Genomic DNA, 18,889 nt, shown 5'->3' with positions numbered 1-18,889 from the left:
CGAGCAGGTCCCCGCGTGCAGTGCGGTGCTCAATCTCGGCCTGACACGGAGCGTGGGATGCTGGGCGTCGTAGCTCCCCGTGGGCGCAGTCTCTTCGCTCTAGCATAATCCGCGGCCCCTCCATGGGCCCCTCTGCTCCGAGCAATGCCGGAGGCATGGCTGCCCATTTCATCTCGCAGGGACGTGCGTTGTGCTGGGCACCGGGGGCTCGGGGCCGGGAAGCTCCCACATCCCTGATGCAGAAGTGAGCTGAATTCGCTTCACCCCCGCGCTGGTCGCTGATGGTCCCTTTTCGGTGCATTTTGTGTCCTTGCCACGGCAACAATGCGAATACATTGGTGCGGGCCGGTCTCCTTTCACGTCCCCATCCCGTTCTAGAACTGATGCCACCACAGGTCACCAGCAAAATCAAACCTAGGAGCTGCAGCACAGTCTTACTCTATAGCAGCAACTCCACTAGCTAGCAACAGTAGCGGGCTTTTATCCTTTAGCTGCACCAGCCCCCAGAGGGAGAGACGGGGGCACGTACCCAGTCTTTTAGGCTGCCCCTACATAATAGGACACTATCCCCAAAACTGTTTGCCAAGCCACCGCCTTGGCCTCACTTCCAATTCCCTCATAAAACTCACTCCCCCTGCAAACCTTATGAGAAGTGAGATTTAAAGGCGAGCCACCACCGTATGTCCATGCCCTAGAGCCAGTCCAGAGCCCCAGGGACCGACTGATCTGCAGTGATTTCAATAGGCTTTGGATCAGGCACTTCCTAAGTGGCCGTATGAGCCTATCAATCGTCCCCTGATCTTTACCTTCTTCCCTTCACCCTGGTTTTTGGTCTGTTTATGGCCCTCACGTTACGCTCCGTGGGGCCAGGACCAAGCCTCACTTCCCAGAGGCATTTAGCACCCGGCCGGCTTGTGTGTCCAATCAATGTTCTAACATTCCCTGTGAACAGCTGGGACCCCTGCCTTGCAAACCCAGCCGGCTGCGAGCATCCTTCTGCCCTTGCGGGTGGAGGAACAACCTCAACAGCGGGCGGACCCACGTTTGTCCTGTCTCAGACCCTCGGTCTGGCTGGCTCAGCTGACAAGTAAAAGGACGGGCTTTCCACCCATCAGCCCCACACCTTCCCCCAGGCTCGTAAGAACCACGCCACGCTCTGTGTGGTTTACGTGTCATCCCGCACGTAAAACCGAGGGGCTAAGCATGACTGAATCCGCCGGGTCCTGAAGCTGGGCTGGGCTAATGGGAATAGACAGACGCCAGCTGAGATGGCTCCGGGGGGCTAGCAGGGTAAGTACTCATCCGGGTCACTAAAGGAGCTCTGATTCTACACGTGCACACACAAACACACGCGTCTACACACACACACACACGTGTGCACACACTCGCACGCCAATGTCTGGATAAGAAGGGGGCATCAATTGTCACTTTTCTGACCCCAGCCGCCTGGTAACACCCCGTAAGCAGGAGCTGGGCGAGGGAGAAGAGAGGAGTTGCCCCGGCAGATCAGACTGTCGGCTCGTCACGTCTGGCATCCCTGCCTCCGGCAATGGCCGAGACCTCACGCTCCAGACAAAGGAAATAAAAAACATTCCACGCTGCACCTGGCTGACTGTGCGGCGTGGAACGTGGGGAGGTCAGGAAGGAGGGAATTCCCTCCTGACCCCAGCAGGTGGTCACTCGCTGGCCTGAAACCTGAGATCTGCTTAACCATGTTACCTGAGCTCACATGGCTTCCATGCATGGGCCAGTGAACAGGACACGGGCTGGGAGGCAGAGAGTACAGGAGGAAGGATGGTCCAGTGATTAGGACACTAGCATGGGATTTGGGTCGGCTGGGCTCAACACCCTGCTCTGACACAGCCTCTCTGTGTGACCTCTGGGCGAGTCCCTTAGCTGCTCTGTGCCGCAGTTTCCCCATCTGTGCAATGGGGATAATAGCACCGCCTTGCCTCCCGGGGGATTGTGAGATACACGCAATGCAGACTGTGAGTTGCTCAGACAGATTATTCCTTGACCCACTGGGTGTGCTTGAGCAAAGCGCTGGCCCTCTAGCTGTAAAGTGAGGGATGAAATGGCTGGAGCCCTATGGACACAGCAAGCCACATAAATAAACTGAGCAGGGGTTGGCGCTACTTCCTGCAGCAGTGAGTTCCACAGATTGACTGAAGTCCCCATGCTTCAGATTCCAGGTCTTTCTCTTCCCTACCCCACCATATCTAAACCTACAAAGAAGCCCAGGGACTGTCCCTCCTTACCGGCTGATCCAGTCTCCATGCACAGACCCCATCCTGCCTCAGTTCCTTCCTTTGAGGTGGAAGCTCCTTGCTTTACTTCTTCAGATGACCTCCTCTTCCTCTCAGCATCTGGGCTGTCCTGAGAGTCCCAGGACTTTTTAAGGCGTTCTCGCCTCCCTGCATAAAAATAGTAAGAGACAAAAGTCAATTGCTGTATAAGCCCTTTACCTCCACCTTAAATATTGCCCACGCCTCCAGGCAATTCTGGTTTTAAGGGTGGCTCTGTTCTTAAACCTAACACTGAACCCCTTAGGGACATTTTATAATCAAAGAACCAGCTGCATGGGGGAAGCATCGTTGCAAATGTGGGTGCACCACGGCTCTCTGCTGGAAAGAACTGGGAACTGCTCGCTGTGTGTCTTAGATGCCACACTGCAGTGAGGATTCTTCATTAGCTCAGGTGGCAGAGACCTATGCTTTCAGAGAAGGAGGATGGGATTGATAACCCTGAGGCTATTGTGAGGTTCCCAGTCATCTCAGGGGCAGCATTGCCAGCCCCCAAGCATTCAAATGCCAGGAGACAGGCCTTCAAAAAATCATGAGATTGAAAAAAAAAATGAAGTCCAGGATCTTGTTATTTCCTTTCTGGGTTTAGAGCCTTTTGGGGGGGTGACATGTTCCAGCTTTTCTTTCCAACCGTGAGGGTTAGGAAAGGTCTTTTCTTATTGAAATAAAAGCTGAGAGCTCATCATCACCTGACTCCAGGAGCTGGGGCTTTAAGGAAAACGACAAATCTTGCAAAACTCCCAATAAAATCCCAAGAACTGGTGCCTTGCCAGTGGCGGCTGCGATTATCAGAGGGAACGCATCTATCCATTGTCACGCCTCTTAGCACAGCGGGTGTCGCTCAGTGAAGGAGGGTTTCAATGGGACGGGTGCTTACAAAGCGTGGGATTTTCACAGGAACCTATGGGAATCAGCCGCCCAAATCCCGCTGAAGTGAGAGTTAGGACCGGACTCCCTTAATCTCCTTTGGAATTCCACACCTAAAATGCCATCGGTGAGTTCGGTGACCCGTGCCCCGGGGAAGGAGAGGGTGTGAATGGGCATCACCAGGCTAGATCCCAGACCGTGAGATCTCTGAGACGGCAGAGCGGCTCTCCTGAGGAACCCTGAACAGCAGCTGGGAAATATCGAGCACAAGTGTCGCTCCAGTGCGGAGCCCCCCGGCAGACTGGATGGGACGGGCTCATCCCATCTCAAAAGTGGGCTTTATTGAGACACCTCCAGAGGGCTGGGGAGGACGGGTCTCCTGGGGACGGGACCGGCTTCTGACATACCTCGGCTCAAGAGAAGCTGCTCATGGATTGGTTGCCTCTTGTCAACGTCCCACAAGGTCGTCAGAAACGGGGGCCAGGGGCTAAAATCTCGTGTGCAGTCTCCACGGGCCAGTTCAACCCTCGAGGGGGGCAGGCAATTAGTGCCAACTACAGCCACCCTCACCAGCACTCGGCTCCCCGGGAACGGGACCCACCCGACCTGTCCGAGAACCAGACTGTCGCTCCTGCTGGCTACTGCTGCTCCGGGCTGGTGTCCAACGGGTAACCTAGGGGGGTGGGCGCTGCAGCCCCTTCTCAACCCACCGAGCCATCCAGTCCCCTGCCCCAGAGCCGGGGCCCGTCAGGGACCGTGTTAGACAAAGGGGAGGTCCAAGGCAACCAAGAACCAAAGTCGCGGCCTGCTGCTCTCCCAGATGGTCCCGTCCAGGGAGGGCAACACACAAGCTCGGCTCTCCCCCCAGCCTTTGAAATAAGGACTTTCTATTAGATCGAAATTCAGCACAACCCTGAGACTTTGCCCCCTGGTTCTACCCAGGAGGATCCACCCGCCCTGTGCCAGGATCCTGGGGGAAAGCCTGGCCCCTCCAGGCAGGATGCTGTCAGCCCGGGCTGGGGGCTTCTTTCTTGGCGCTCGCCTCGTGTGTTTTGTGGAAGGAATCTGGGTGGCTGGCAACGCGCTGCAGCCAGTGGGACAAAGTCGGTCACCGCACAGCGGGAGCCAGCAGCCCAGAGCAAGCCGAGATGTACACAGGCACAGACACACCCACACCCACACACACACACACACACACACACACACACACAGACCCACTTCTGCTCCCGTGCACAGCGACGCGGACCCAATCCAGAGACACAGCGCACCCGGACGCACCGCCTTGTACGCCCTGTGCCCCGTGTCCCCATTTCCCCCAGTGCAGCGTGGGGGGCTGCGACGCTCCCCAGGCGGAACGGCAGCTTGCACGCCCCCGGAGTTCCCTGCCCCTGCAGGGCCGAGGTCCCGTCCCCAGGCTGTGGGGGAGGACGGCTGCACGCTGTTCAACTGTCCCGATAAAGAATTCCCTCTGCAAAGACCGAACTGTTCCTTCCTCCGCCTGGGGCCATTGCTCCTTACCCAGGCTAATTCCATCCTTCCTTGAAATGGCTCCCTTGGAGGTATTTATAAGCTTTGATCACTTCCCCTGAGACTCCAGCGCTCTCAGGACTAGGAGTTTAACCCCTTCCATCCCTCCTGTTACGTTTCACCGCCCAGCCTTGAAATCGTCTTCCCGCACCTTGGGCCGAGGTGCCCCAGATGGACCGGCACTGGGACTACCCCGCCCTTACATGTGACCCCTCTCTGCACCCATCCGTCTCCGAGTCAATCCCTGGAGCACTTCCCCATAAGCTCTGCTCTGTTCACACGGTAGCATCACTGAAGCCAATAGGGTCCCTCTGGATTTCGTCCTGGGTCGGGGAGATCAGAATCGGTCCCCACAATGCGTTCGCTACCAACCCCCTAAGGTCTCGGGTGTACTGCATCCAGGGCGCTGTCCCTCTGCGCCTGTCCTCTGGCTGAGCGGTTGTGCATTCATCAGCACTGGATGCAGACTTGGGGCCCGATCCTGATCTCAGCGGCGCTGGTGTAACGCCGCTGTCACCCACGGGACTTGAGCACAGGAGGGTGGGGTCAGGCCCTGGACTGCAGGTGAACGTACTCCTCCCTCTAGTGAGTGTTGAGAGAGACAAGGTGGGGGAGGTAATATCCTTTATTGCAGTGGTTCTCAACCAGGGATGCGGGGCCCCCGGGGGGGGCAGGAGTAGGTTTCAAGGGGGCTGCCAAGCAGGGCCAGCATGAGACTCGCTGGGGCCTAGGTCAGAAAGCTGAAGCCCCACTGTCTGGGGCTGAAGCCCGGGGCCCTGAGCCATGCCCCCCAGGCCTGAAGCTGAAGCCTGAGCAACTTAGCGTTGTGGGGGCCCCTGTGGCGTGGGGCACTGGGCAGTTGCCCTGCTCCCTACCTCCTAACGCTGGCCCTGGTGTTTAAGTACAGTTGTTGTGGCAGAGATGGGCAGTGGAGTTTTTAATAGTATCTTGGGGGGGCCCCAGAGAGAAAAAGGTTGAGAACCTAGGCTTTATTGAACCAACATCTGCTGGTGAGAGAGAGAAGGGTTCAGGTTGAAGAAGACGGAAGTTTTGTCTCTTTCACCAGCAGAAGCTGGATCCAAACGAAGACATCACCTCACCCACCTCGTCTCTCTCAGATCCTGGGACTGGCACCGCAGACAACCGCCGGTTGTTGTCGCATGGTGGCACCTAGACACCCATCGCGCTGACCCCGGACAGATGCCGTCTGGCCTCGCTCAGAGACATTCACGAGGCTGTTGCAAAGATGGTTTTCCTGGCCTGTCACTTGGCCCCTCTCTGCATCCCTCCACTGGCTCCCTCTTCTCCATCGCATCAAACGTCGGCTACTTGCCTTCACTTTCAGGGCCCTTCCCGGCCTGGCCCCTCCCTCCCTAGCATCTCTCCTGCGCCATCGAGATGTCGACCCATGATCCCAGCTTCTGTTGCCCATGTGATGAGTGGGCAAATGATCCCCTTTGTACTTCCTCCCCTGCTGCTCCTCACCCCGATGGGGGAAGCTCCCTGTCAACATCCACAAAACGACCTCCTTCTAAACCCCCTCAAAACACTCCTTAGCCCGGGTGGGGCAGAGACTGGCTTTTTGTCCTGCGTGTGGTTCTTTTTCTGTTTTTTTTGGGGGGGGGGGATCAGTGCTGGAAGGACTGAAAAAGTGGGGAGGGGGGGACAAGTTTGCTTCGGCCGCCCCTTTGTTATGGTGGAGGCAGGGCCAGGCCAAATCTGAGTGAATGGCATTGCAACCTGGTGCACGAGGTCACAATGCCACATAAATTTGGCCCAGCCACCCCTATGTGGCCAAGCAAAGAAGTTTTGCTGGGGGGCCACCTGGCTGTGGGGGACCTGCTCCCCTCCTCCATTGTGCCCCTGCTGAGTTCATGTTCTCAGAAGTAGGAAGACAGTGGTCCTTTGGCTTCCCATCTCTGGCACCCAAGGGTGCAAGGGAATTCAGAATCCAGCCCCATTAGACAATTTCTCTTCCTGGGTCTTGTGCTTTTATGTTTAGGCTCCCAAAATGACTAGGGGCGGGGGGGGGGGGGGGGAGTGCAACTGTTTCCATAACAACCACAAATGTTTTTGTTGCTATTTAAAATAAACCCCATGGTCACATTTCTATTTACATTCAACTCCCTATTTAAAAAGTCATCCATGTAAATCAATGCCCCAATCGTGGGGTTGACACTACACATTGCTGGCTCAGATGCTGTGGTCAGTTACTCTTGGCTAAAATCAGACCAGCTCCCCTGGGCCTCTGGCCGTCTCTCTGCAAAAACAAGGTGCATTTTTATATTGAGCCGGCCGGGAATTTCACCACAAAACGATTGTTTGCTGAAAAACGTTGATTCACCAAAACCGAACCTGTCGGGAAGGGGCCCATTTCCACCAATTTCCCGACATGAAAAAACCTTGGGGAAAAGTTTCAAAATCTCCCATTTTGCTGCTCTCAGAACAAAAATTTGCGGTTGGGCGGTTCGAAATTGAACTTAATTTATACTAAAGAAAGGTTAAAAAGGGTCCAAATTGAAATGAAACGTTTCAATCGACTCAAACCGAAAACGTTTTCCGTTTGTGCACACTGCTGAGATTTCGATTTCTCGTCCCGATTTGGGCTGGGAATATTTAAAAAAACTCATGACACAGGGCTGGCTGGCTGGCTCTGTGTACAATGTTAGCAGAGACAAGGCACAGGGGTTTTTACCTGCATGTTGCTAGCCCAGGTAAACTCCAGATGGGGAGTATATTATTGAATCTGATTAGCTCCACCAAGGTAAAACCATTCCTGCCCTGTCCACTAGGATTTTATACTGAGATCCTATCTTGAGATAAACCACAGCTTCCTGTAGTGAAGACAAAGCCGGATTCTCTTTTACAACACTCTGGCAGAGCAAGAAGACCTTAAAGTAGGCGTGAATTACAGTTATACTTAACCCCTGGCTCTTAATTAGCACTTTCCATTAGTAGATTTCAAAGCGCTTTACAAGGGAGTTGGCGACGATGATCCCCGTTTTACAGACGGGGAAACTGAGGCACGGAGCCATGGTCCCCCAGAGGGCCGGTGGCTGAGGCGGAAATCGAACCCACATGTCTACCCACTAGGTCACACTGCCTCTTTTTACACTGCTACAGTGGGCCTTAGTGAGAATTAGGCTCTGTTAACTTTAAGGTAGTCATGCTAGATGTGAGACTTTGGCTCTGTCCGCCGTTGGCCAACCAGCCCCAATCCATGCTCTGGTATTTTTATCTAGTTGGGATGTCTCCAGCTCCTCGTTATGTGGCACTCGCTCAGATGGCCGAGTGGGATCTAAATACGCCGCGCCCGCTGCATTCCCCTTTAGCTTCCCAAATCGGTCGTGACCAAGCGGGCGATTAGAAATAGCTCCATCTCTCCGGGGCGTGGGAGCATTCAATGAGCCACGGCCAGGCAGCAGGACAACCGCTCAGCCAAGCCGCGTCTCTGCCATGCAAAGAACCCGTAACGGAGCTAATGCTTCCAATGCCTGCTCGTTGGAGCGCTGTCAAACAGCCTGGAATAAAGCAGGTCAACACGCCACCGCCCCATCCCGAGGGACCCCCAGATCTCAGCACTAAGGCTAGCAACATCCATTGCCTCTCTCTCCAGTCACTGTGCCCAGGCTCTTATCCCGCCGATCCACTTCCCACGGCACTGGTGAGAGGGAATAGACCTGAAGTGTCCCGAACCCGACCCGATCTGGCCACTAAGCCACACGACCTCCCTGTACACTGCTTGAGAATCGGGCCTTGCTGACTGATGGTTGTGCCAAGGCTGGCAGGACTAACTCCCTGGCATTGCAAATTATTCATCACTCACCCTGCCAGCTCTCTGATCAGACCAGCCTCTGCCAGGAACTCCCAAGCCCGGCGCGAGGCATTCCAGAGCCCTGGACTTCAAAAGTCCGTGCCTATCACGTCACCTGAGCAGGCGCTGGTGTGGAGAAGGAGGAGGATGTGTTTAGCCTCAGGAAGCATCTCCCCAGCCTGCCTGTAATCCCGACCCGGGTCTTTCCTTCTCAGCCCGGCCTAACCTTGCAAATATCCATAGGATCAGGGTGTGGCGTGGTGAGATCGATCCCTCACTACAGCGTGCATCGCCATCCCCGTGGGCCGGGGAGTGGGATGAGCCTCTGAGCTCCCCTCTCACCACCTGAGACAGTTGGCGGGGGGGAATAGCTCAGTGTTTTGAGCATTGGCCTACTAAACCCAGGGTTGTGAGTTCAATCCTTGAGGGGGCCATTTAGGTCAAAAATCTGTCTGGGGATTGGCCCTGCTTTGAGCAGGGGGTTGGACTAGATGACCTCCTGAGGTCCCTTCCAACCTTGATCTTCTATGATTCTCTCTGGGGTAGGACTGAACCACACTGGAGATCAGGCCTACACCTGTCCTTTGGAGACACAGAGCTCTCCAGCACCGTCAATCCAGCAGCCATCACCACCACTCACTATCAAGAGGGAGACGATCCCTCGTCAAGGTTTCAGAGGAGATTATGCAAAGGGCAGAAAGAAGCTGGGAGACTTCACACAGCGGGTTTTTGTCTGTGAGGAAAGTGATTAGCGCTAATCACTTTGAAACCAAATCTCTGGGCTTGAAGACATGATAATGTCTGTCCCCAGGTGCCTAATGCCTTAAGGAGCGGAGAGCAGGGGTGCTTGGCAGGCCTGCCTGAGGCCAGTCGGAAAAGTGAAGGTTGTTGGGAATTGGATCAGGCTGTAAGTGAAGTTTCACCCAACATGCCATCAGATACCATCCAACAGGGGTCACCCATAGGTCCTCTGATCTGGCCCTGGATTTAAGGGTAAGGCAGGGAAAGATATCATGCCTGCCTTTCCTCCTATGCCCTGTTTAGCCACTTCTTAGCTCTCAATGCTTAGCGCTTACTAATTAACCCTCCCCAAGGCCTCCGGGAGCAAGGACAGCATTATCCTCCCCATCGCACAGAAGGGGAAACTGAGGCATAGAGCGGTGCAATGACTCACCCAGGGAATCCTTGTCAGAGCTGGGATGAGAACCTCGCTCTTCTCAGACCATCCAGTGACTCTCCCCCTATCTGAACTGTCCTTCGAGCTACAAGAAACCCCCATAGCTGCGCTTGTCAGCTAGCTGGTCCTGGAATGCCGGCTGTGAAACTTTCACCAGAACTTGTTAAAAATGTGGACACGGTATGAAAAAGGGGCTGTATAGGAATGACAATGGGAGCGTCTGTATTTGCTCCGTCACTTGCCACAAGAATAAACAGGAGTCAAAAGACCAGGACTTAGCAATCTCTGTGTCCAACTGGGCTTTCATCCCTGATGCTATTGAGGTACTTAACATTTTTTTCACTTTTGACTGTAAAACCAGCCTGGTCAATTTCAGTTCATGTTTTTAGTCAGTTTCACTTTCTGGTTCTCATAGGTCAGGGCAAGTTTATTGTGTTTGGTCTCTGGTCCCACAGAAAAATTAAAGAAAAAGTGTGACAGATGCTAGTCCCATCCCTTACTGCACTACTGCAAAGGGACCAGGTGCCACGGTGATGGGCGTGGCATAAGAACCTGTCTAGGATAGAACACAATTTTTGAGATCATGATATTTCCTATTCCAAACCCTTTGAAAATCCCACCTGATCCTAAAGTGGTGATCTAAACTACCAGATGCTTCCTCTTTCAACTAGAAAGCTGGAAAAATTGGAACCTGATCTGAACGTGCATTTCACACGCCCCAAAATTTGAGATGTGGGATTTTGCATTTGGTTTGTTATAGTGAGAGAGCCAACTATGAAATCCAGATTCCAAAACACACCAGGGCTTGGAAGAGTTTTTCTGGGTGGGTCCCAGATCTGAGTTATGAACTGAATCCAAACCCCCATTGTTAAAGAAACAGCCCTGCTCGGTTTTGTTCAGATTCAATAGCACAAAGTTCCTGATAACCTCATATGAGCCACCAGTCCTTTGCAGCAGGGAGGTGGGGAAGGGGAGGGGGGAAAATATTCTAGAGGAATTAAGTGTCCGGGGAAAGCAGAAAGCTAAGACAGATGTTTTCGCACAGAAAACAGGAGGTGATTTGCAGATAAAGTTGGATGCTGTGAGCTAACTGTCTAGCAAGCCATTTTAATAACACACAAAAAACAATGAATAAAACCAAAGCTGGATGCCAAGACAGCTGATGCCTAGTGGAAAAAACTTTCAGGAACACTCTGTATGGAAAAGATCCTGCCTTCACTCCTTTTATTGCTCTCTATTATTAAGGGACTCGAGAACTTTTGCATGAGAACTCAGGAATTTGGCTCCAATGCTTATAAACTCCCTACCTGAAGTTATAACATCACAGTCATTTCTGTGGCAGTCAACTACAGGACTGCCAACTGCAAGCATCCTAAAATCACTCATCAGGCCCCCCCAAAAATCATCAGATTGGCTTAAAAATAATAAGATTTTAAAATAATAATGCATTTTGAGTTCTTTTTATTTGCTTTCTGGAGTTTGAGCCTTCAGGACACACTCAGGACCCGAGCTTTTATCTGCCACTGTGAGGGCTAGAAACCTTCTTTTTCTTTTAAACTGAAGGTGAGATTCTTGTTCTGTCACAGGACTCCAGGAGCTGGAACTTTACAAAAAAACCCACACCAACTATCGCGATAAAATGTCAAGAGTCGGCAATGCTGCAACGGTGACACCAGAAACGAGAAACATGATGTCAGGAGGGAGAAGGGGAGCCCCAGAGAGCAGCAAACACCCCATTTTGATGCAAATTGTCCTGACGGTAATAAAGAAAAAGGGAGAGGAAAACCCTCCATTATAACTAGCCGGCTCAAAACAGGACGGTTTGCCTGGAGACATTTCCCACACCGCATAATGGCCCTTCTGCCCCTTTCTCACTGGACAAGCTGTTTCATGTTCCTTAGTAACTAATAGCTAGACAAGAGCAGTGGTTCGGTCCTTAAACAAAAGCCAGGTCATCACAATAAAATGTAGATCCGTGATCTTTGCAAAGAGCGGGGGCGGGGAAGAGGGGAAGAAGAGTGGCTCTAAGCCATCCCCCTTCTCCCCTGATCTTTAGCCTGCCTCAGGGCTGGGCCAGCCCATGTCATAACTTAGAGCAGCCTAAGGGCTGCTCTGAGCCACACGCCCCCTAAGGATCTTTACACCAGCCAAGGACTGCTGGAGCACTTTGCATCATGGCTCCACCTCCTCTCTCCATCGGCCCCCTGTACCTGGTGGGGTATAGGCAGCATAGAGCTGACCAATTAGATGGGAGAGTGATGAAAAGGGGGTGTAGCTTGGGACCAAAACCCAGTCCCAACTCATTTTGTCTGGCCCAGCCCATCACATATATGGGGCCTGATCAAACGCCCTCGGACTTTGAGGGGTTAAGGGAATCCAATTTTACAGCCTGAGCTTTCTAGCCCCTCCTCCACTCTTCCCCAATGACTCAGGGAGGCATTTTCCCCAGCTGGTGCTAACAGATCACAGAAGTTCAAAGCCAAATTTCCAGAGGGGGCCTTGGATTTTTAGTGCCTCAGAGGCACTGAGCACCCACCACATCAATCAGAATCAACGGGAACTGGGTCCCTCCAGCACCCCGTCGGCTGTCACAAGTTGGGCCCCCCCAAATCACTATTTACTTTGACCCTGATTCAGCAAAGCACCCAAGTACCATTTATCCAAGCGCTTAAACACAACCTCAGCCGAATGGGGAAAGACTTGAGGACAAGCGTAAGTATCTCAGGTTCTAAGGCCCAGCTCTTCAGCTCTTCAAAGGGATTTTGGCTCCTGACGGCCACTGATTTCCCTTCCATCCATTGAGCTGGGTCTGAATAACCTGCCTAAGGGCCTACGTTATGTGTCAGGTCTAGGCCTAGGCCCCAGAGCCTCCGGATTGCCACAACGCCTCCCTGGAGACCCGGGGCTGCTCCAATTCATTATGCTCACATATGTTCCTTAATACTATGACGTACTCTTTTCTTGGAGATGCACTGGAAAAGGAGACAAGGCGCCGGGAAATAAACAGAGACCCGGAGACAAGAGGAAACGAAGAGCCAACATCAAGAGAACACTCCCGCTCCAAGCCAAACTGCTCCGCTTAGTTCAGTCCCATTAAAAGTCCCTGCTCTCCGCCCTCCTTTGGTTTGACATCTGCTTTACGAAGTGCTCGGCACCAGCGGCCAAGCGCTACTCACGTTTTGGAACACAAGAAAGGATTGCGTCTTCCTGAAGCCCAAGAGTTTCAGATGAGCTCAGCGTGGGGGGCGGGTTGCCAAGATCTTTGTAAAATCTCACCATGGGAGCTGGTGGGCGCGGAGTATCTAGCCCCAATCGTGGGTGCCGATCCCCTGGAAATCTGGCCCTGAGTTCTTGGTAGAATCTACCTTTTCATCTTAACAATCTCACCATCTGCATTACAGCAGAGATCAGCCAACTCCGGTCCTGCAATTAGATCTGGGTGCAGGAGTCCGTCTGCACGGATGCCATTGTAGCTGCAGGCCCACCGCCAGGATCACGCACTGCTGCTGAAAGCACCTGTAACTAGATGTACCAAGCACGCAGTAGCGAATCAGCTTCCATCCACAGCGGGACAAGGGCCGTTCAGGAAGAACATGATGCCAACTGGTGCAAATCAACATCCGGGGCAGAAACGTCACTCACAGAGCTGAGTGGGCAATAGGGATTTTTATCCCCCCATGAAACAAACATGAAAAAATTTCTACCAAACGTTCCAGGTTTTCCCTCACAAACTGGATGTCAGCAGGATTTCTCTTGGTCTTAAAGTCAAGCGGCTCTGGTTTAAGTGTTTTAAGGGTACATCCACAGTGCAAAACAAAAGCCACATCAGCGAGTCTCAGAGCCTGGGTCAACCCACTCCCCCCCTTTCTGGGTTTCACAGCCCCAACTCCAGCCTCAGCGGGAACACCTACATTGCTATTTTTAGCCCTGTGAACCCCAGTCAATTGACCCGGACTCTGACACTTGCTGCCACTGGGTTTTTTCTGTAGTGTAGACGTACCCTCATTCAGTCGTGTGTTATAGACACGTGATACATGCAAGATCCCTTCTCAAGAGGGCGCTTGACTGAACATTCTGGTCCACACCTAGTTTTTGTCCTGGTATAAAAGTGCCTTATGCTGGGATAGTTTATTGCCCCTTCCTGTAACCACCTTTATACCGGTATAACTAGGGGAGGCTTGTACCGCTTTTACTACACGGGCAGAGTACACTTTTGTAGAGAGACAAGCCAGCTTGTTAGCAGGGGCGGGGGCTCCTGCAATGGAAAGCTACCAGAGCATCACCGGGGTGCATAGGGAAAAATCCGGTGTTGGGCATGAGCCCATATGGTTCTTTCTTCTCGACTTTCTTTGATTCCCACGGATAGAGGTGTGAAAAGGAAGCTTCTAAATGTGATATTTAGGCTAGCAGTGCATTTACTCCAATCAAAGGAATAAATATGGCAGGGAAATGCTATTTGCTTCTCATCTAATAATGTCTTGGGCACCATCTCTTATGTGTCGGGACGGCACCCAGCACAAAGGGTGGCACTCCAGAATACACAGAATAATCCAGGTGCACGTAACCATCAATTAGGAGGGATTTTATACTACAGCAAAGTCATCACACACACACACACCCTGCCCTGTCACGGGCGTGGATTGCAATCTGAACATTGCAGGGCACTGAGATAGCTTTGGCTTTCCATTCTCTTCCACTATAAACAGAATTTGTTCCGTTCCAGTCCGCAATAGCAAGTTCCACTGCACATTATTTTGGGGACCACTCAAAGCTTCGGGGGCTGCTACTGACCTTAGACTCCAGGAGATTCAGGATGGATATGGACTCCGTGCTGGTTCTAAACTGACTTGGACAGAGGATTTGAGGGATCAGGGGCAGGATTTAGGGTTAATGGGTGGGCAGGGGTTAATGTTGGCATTGCCACTCAAATGTACACTTAGAGGAGGCTTATAATATATCCCCATATCCTTGTGAAATAATACTTTGCTCTTATAGATTGCCTTACGTCGGAGGAGGTCAAAACCTTTCACAGTCAGCCAGGATCTGTACTCCCCACTCAGGCAAACTTCCCATGGGAGCCCGTGAGACCCTAATCAGTAGTACTTCATAACTTCTCTATAAAAACAAGGAATATTCTCCCCTTGGGAAAATAGAGGCACAAAACCAGTGATGTCAGCTCTCCTAATTTAACTGAGAGTCTTGAGCTATTTGGCGCTTTTCTTGCAGCCCCAGCTGCTGGAGTCACGTGAATACATCAGAATCTCAGCTTCCTGGTTGTTTGGGGGTTTTTTTTAAAGTACATTACTAGCCCTCATGGTTATGAAAAAAGCTTCAAGTTGTGAACATCAACGTCTCAGAATCCCGAGGCCTTACAGAAATCCCACAACATTTATTCTTTTCTTTAGCAATCTCATCATTTCTAAACCAATCTAATGGATTTTTTTTTTTTTTTTTTGCAGCAAGGGGGGGTGGAGAGATGACTCATAATTTTCAAACACTTGTCATTGGCAATACTGAAGTGCAGGCAAATGACTTGAACAAGGGCACGCAATGGAAGAACCGGGAAACGCACCCAGGTGTCATGACTCCCGGTCCCTGATCTGATGATTATACAAACACTCCTCTTTCAAAGCGAGCTCTAGAATGCAGGATCCCTGACAGTCTATCCCAGGGGTAGTCAATTGTTTTTTTGGTCAAATTCCAAATTTCTTGGTCAAGGTATAGCCAAGGTCCAGACTCCAGTGAAAATAATAAAAAAGTCAACAATAATAATGATAATAATAAGCAAATAAAAAGATTGTGGGGTCTGGAGTGGTCAAAAGGGCCTGGAGGTCCAGATTTGGCCCGCAGTCTGCCTTGTTCTAGCCACTATTACAGTGCATATGCACCAGAGAGAACGCACACAAACACATTTATAGTGAAGTCATTTTTTTTTTCCACCAAGCAACTCCACTCCACACGGGAGCTTCCCAATCAGCACATTGCAATGTAGTGAAACAATCTGGGACTTTATTCGACACATGGCTCTATAAAGGGAATTTTGCTGGGAGTTGACAGCAGGTGGGTTCTGCTGTAGCACCACCGCCTGCCACCTCCCAGAGGATTACGGCCCGCTAACATTTTCCCTCGGGGATTAAGCCGTGCCGTGTGAACGACAACGGAGTCCAGCCCGCGTAGTCCCGGAAGGACTGAGGTTCCAATCACCCCAGAAGCAGCTGCAATGGGTGATACGCATCAAGAGGTGGTTTTTAGGGTCTTTTGGGGAACAGAGCCAGGGGCTGGGTGCGAGGGGCTGGCACCAAATTGGGCTGAGATTGAAGCAATGTGTCCCATAATAATATCTATCGCAGAGAAACGACCCACATCCCACGCTTGCACCTGGGACCACCCAGGCTGGCATTGAGGACTGAATGGGAGAGATGTCATAGGTTTTACTCTTTGAGTATATCTCGGGAGGGTAGTGCCAGCCAAATGTGGCTATAGATCAGGGTAAAAAAAAAAACAACAGCACCCTTTAGGTTTCTTTATGCGACGCAGGGTCCTTTTACATTTCTCTCAACACAATCCTTTTCCCTTTTAGTGACAACAGCAGGGCTGCCAGTGGATTCCACTGCTCGGATTCCTCACTGGAGTATCTTGGAAAACACCGCCCGGTAAATACCTGGACCCACAGGGTAGATCTGTGCTGGGCCCAGAAATGGCTAAAGGCCAGAGCTCTGCATGTACCTTTCTCTTCCCCTCTGTAACCTGTCCTTGTTTGTAAACATTCCCCTCCCTGCCCCCTTCCCTGAGCTCTTTGAAATGAAAGAATCTGAAGTATTTTTGGATGCCAAAGTGAAACAGTAGAATGGCGTTTTGCTGTTTCCTACTGCACAGAGAGGCCCCAAATCAATAGGGCAGTGGGGGGGGGGGGGGGGGTTGCATCAGGTCCAAAGCCTTCAAGTGTGAGAACCACAACTGGGAAGGAGAAAACCGTTGGTGGGGGGGGATTTCTCACTTGCACATTCCATAAAAAATGTTTCGAGCTATTTCCCAGGCAGGGAGGGGGCAAAGCTTTGTCTCTGCAATAAAAGTAAAAGCAAACTTGATGGGGCGCTTTTTTTGTGTGGCTTTTTTTGTGTGGCTTGCGAAAGCATTGCCCCTGGCTCCCATTGGCACGTTCCAGCCACTGCTTTCAACACACCCCAGCGCACACAAATACACACACCGTGGTAACGATGCCACACCCACGATGGGCAGAAAAAAGGGGAACTTTAAAAAGCCGGATTGACTTTTTGTTAAGCCTCTGGTGTCTGAAATATTATGAACACCCGCCCCACCCCATTGCTTTTACAACCATCCGCCCAGTGGTTCTTTCAGGCGGACATCAGTGCACGGCGAAATATTACTAGCAGATGAAAGATTCATTTGCAACCAAGGGTGGTACAACAAGACCCATTTTACACACACACACACACACACACACACACACACACACACTTTTTTTCTGGCATTTTCTGGGGAGTAGCAGCTAAAAGATAGTCTCAAAACCCCAGCAGGTGTATAAGAATTAGCCAGCAGCACACTCAGGCAACAGGTTTCCAACTACAGTGAAACTGACCCAATTCCAGCGAGTAACAGGCAGGGGCAATCCACTTATCTACAGAGAATAATCAAGCCGCGTCACTTACCTTCTTCCTGAAGCGCTCCCGAGTCCCATCCAAGGGTTGGGGCTAGGGGGCTGCAGACTGGACGTTTAACCCTTTGGCTCTGGGGTTTGTTTTGAGAAAGAAATATGCTCCTTAAGAAATAGGGGGGGGGGCAGAGATTATATAGAGGGGGTGTATGGGGATAGATAGATCTAGAAAAGGGGGGATGGAGGGATAGAAAGAAACAGGAGAGGGATATAATATTTTGGGAGGGAAATCCACTGAGTAGCTGGTAACGCCAGATGTTTTGTTGGGGATCGAACAGCTGGGTTCCTGTTCCAAGGCTAAAACTCGCTTTTCCGGATGCCCCCAGTCCAGTCCTGGTGATCCCGGGGAGGTTGCAAGCCCCTCACCCCGCTTCTGCTCTGACCCACCTCCCCGTGCAATGCGGGCAGAGGGGTCCAGCGGCCGCTCCGGACTTGGCTGTAACTTTCTTGCTGCCGGGCGGCCCCCGCTTCGCACCCCCGCCCCCAAGCCGCCGCGGGTGGGTGCACCGGGGCCGGGTCACGCCGCCGATCGCTGCCCCGGCTCCTTGTGGTCCTCGCTCCGCCGCTGCCTGCCTGCCGGAGCGGTCCGGGGGCTGGTCAGTTCCAGCCGGTCCCCGGGTGCAGCCCCCCGGGCGCGGATCGCAGCAGCAACCGCCCGGCCAGCCCTGCCCCTTCTCCGCCTCCTTCCACATGCATCCCCGGCCGCTCCGCCTCCCCAGCCCGCTTCCCCTCGCAGCCTGCGCCCACGCTCCCCTCCCCCGCGCCCGGGGGCTTGCTCCCGGCCTCCTACCTCCTTGCACGAAGTTACTGCCGGCGAGAGGTTCCCAGCGCCCGGCCTGAAACAGGACCGAAGAGAAAACCGAGCCGAGCCGAGCCAAAAGACCCCCTTCCCCCCATCTGCTACTGCTCTGTAGCCCTGCTCCCCCCCCCCCCAATTGCCAGCTGTGATTCATACATTCCGCCTAACCACCCTCTGACCCCTACACCCCAGGGGCTGGAAATTCAAAGGCAATCCCAATCCCCTCCCCCCAGGTGGGGGGATTATCCTGCCCCCCCCCCTTGACGTTATAGGGGGAAACTGAGGCATGGAGAAGGGAAGGGACTTTTGCCCAGGATGACCACATAGCAAGTGTGAAAAACAGGACATTTTTTTTTCTCAGGGGAGGGGGGTGTATTGTTGCAAGACAAAGCCCCTCATATCAGGACGTCTGGACCCCCTATTTTTGCCCAAGCTGGTATAGGGACTCAGTGGCACAAATCGGAAGGGAACCCAGGCGTCCGGACTCGCTAAAGGACACGCCTAGCTTCATAGTTAGGGAGGCAGCCTGGCCTAGTGGTTAGAGTGCTGGCCTGGCAGATCTGGTTCTATCCCTGGCTCTGTCGCTGGCCTGCAGGGTGAGCGTGGGCAAGTCCCTTCCCCTCCTCTGTGCCTCAGTTTCCCCACCTATAACGTCAAGCTAATGGCACTGACCCCCTTTGGAAGGCGCCTGGTGTTCTGTGGCTGAAAAGCACCGTACAGGATCTGG

At 52.5% G+C, this 18,889-nt stretch overlaps 1 protein-coding gene across 2 annotated transcripts in view; it reads right to left on the bottom strand.

Annotated features, from left to right (window-relative positions):
• ADAMTSL4 (ADAMTS like 4) overlaps window positions 1-18,018 on the bottom strand; it is a 63,093-nt gene extending 45,075 nt beyond the window's left edge. The window contains exons 1-2 of one of the 2 annotated variants that reach the window (XM_054010959.1): window positions 17,359-18,018; window positions 2,259-2,414 (exon numbers count right to left, since the gene is read on the bottom strand). In XM_054010959.1, coding sequence (XP_053866934.1) covers window positions 2,259-2,290 — 32 coding nt within the window. In that variant the 5' untranslated portion in view covers window positions 2,291-2,414; window positions 17,359-18,018. Of the gene's footprint in view, window positions 1-2,258; window positions 2,415-12,864; window positions 12,923-17,358 lie in introns of those variants that run through there. The other variant, XM_054010960.1, reaches the window with a different exon arrangement.
• Window positions 18,019-18,889: the final 871 nt, after the last annotated feature.

This window comes from Malaclemys terrapin, chromosome 21, assembly GCF_027887155.1.
Source record: "Malaclemys terrapin pileata isolate rMalTer1 chromosome 21, rMalTer1.hap1, whole genome shotgun sequence".
Lineage (NCBI taxonomy): Eukaryota > Metazoa > Chordata > Testudines > Emydidae > Malaclemys > Malaclemys terrapin.
Note: the sequence above shows the minus strand (reverse complement) of the source record. Positions and strands in the feature narration are given on the sequence as shown.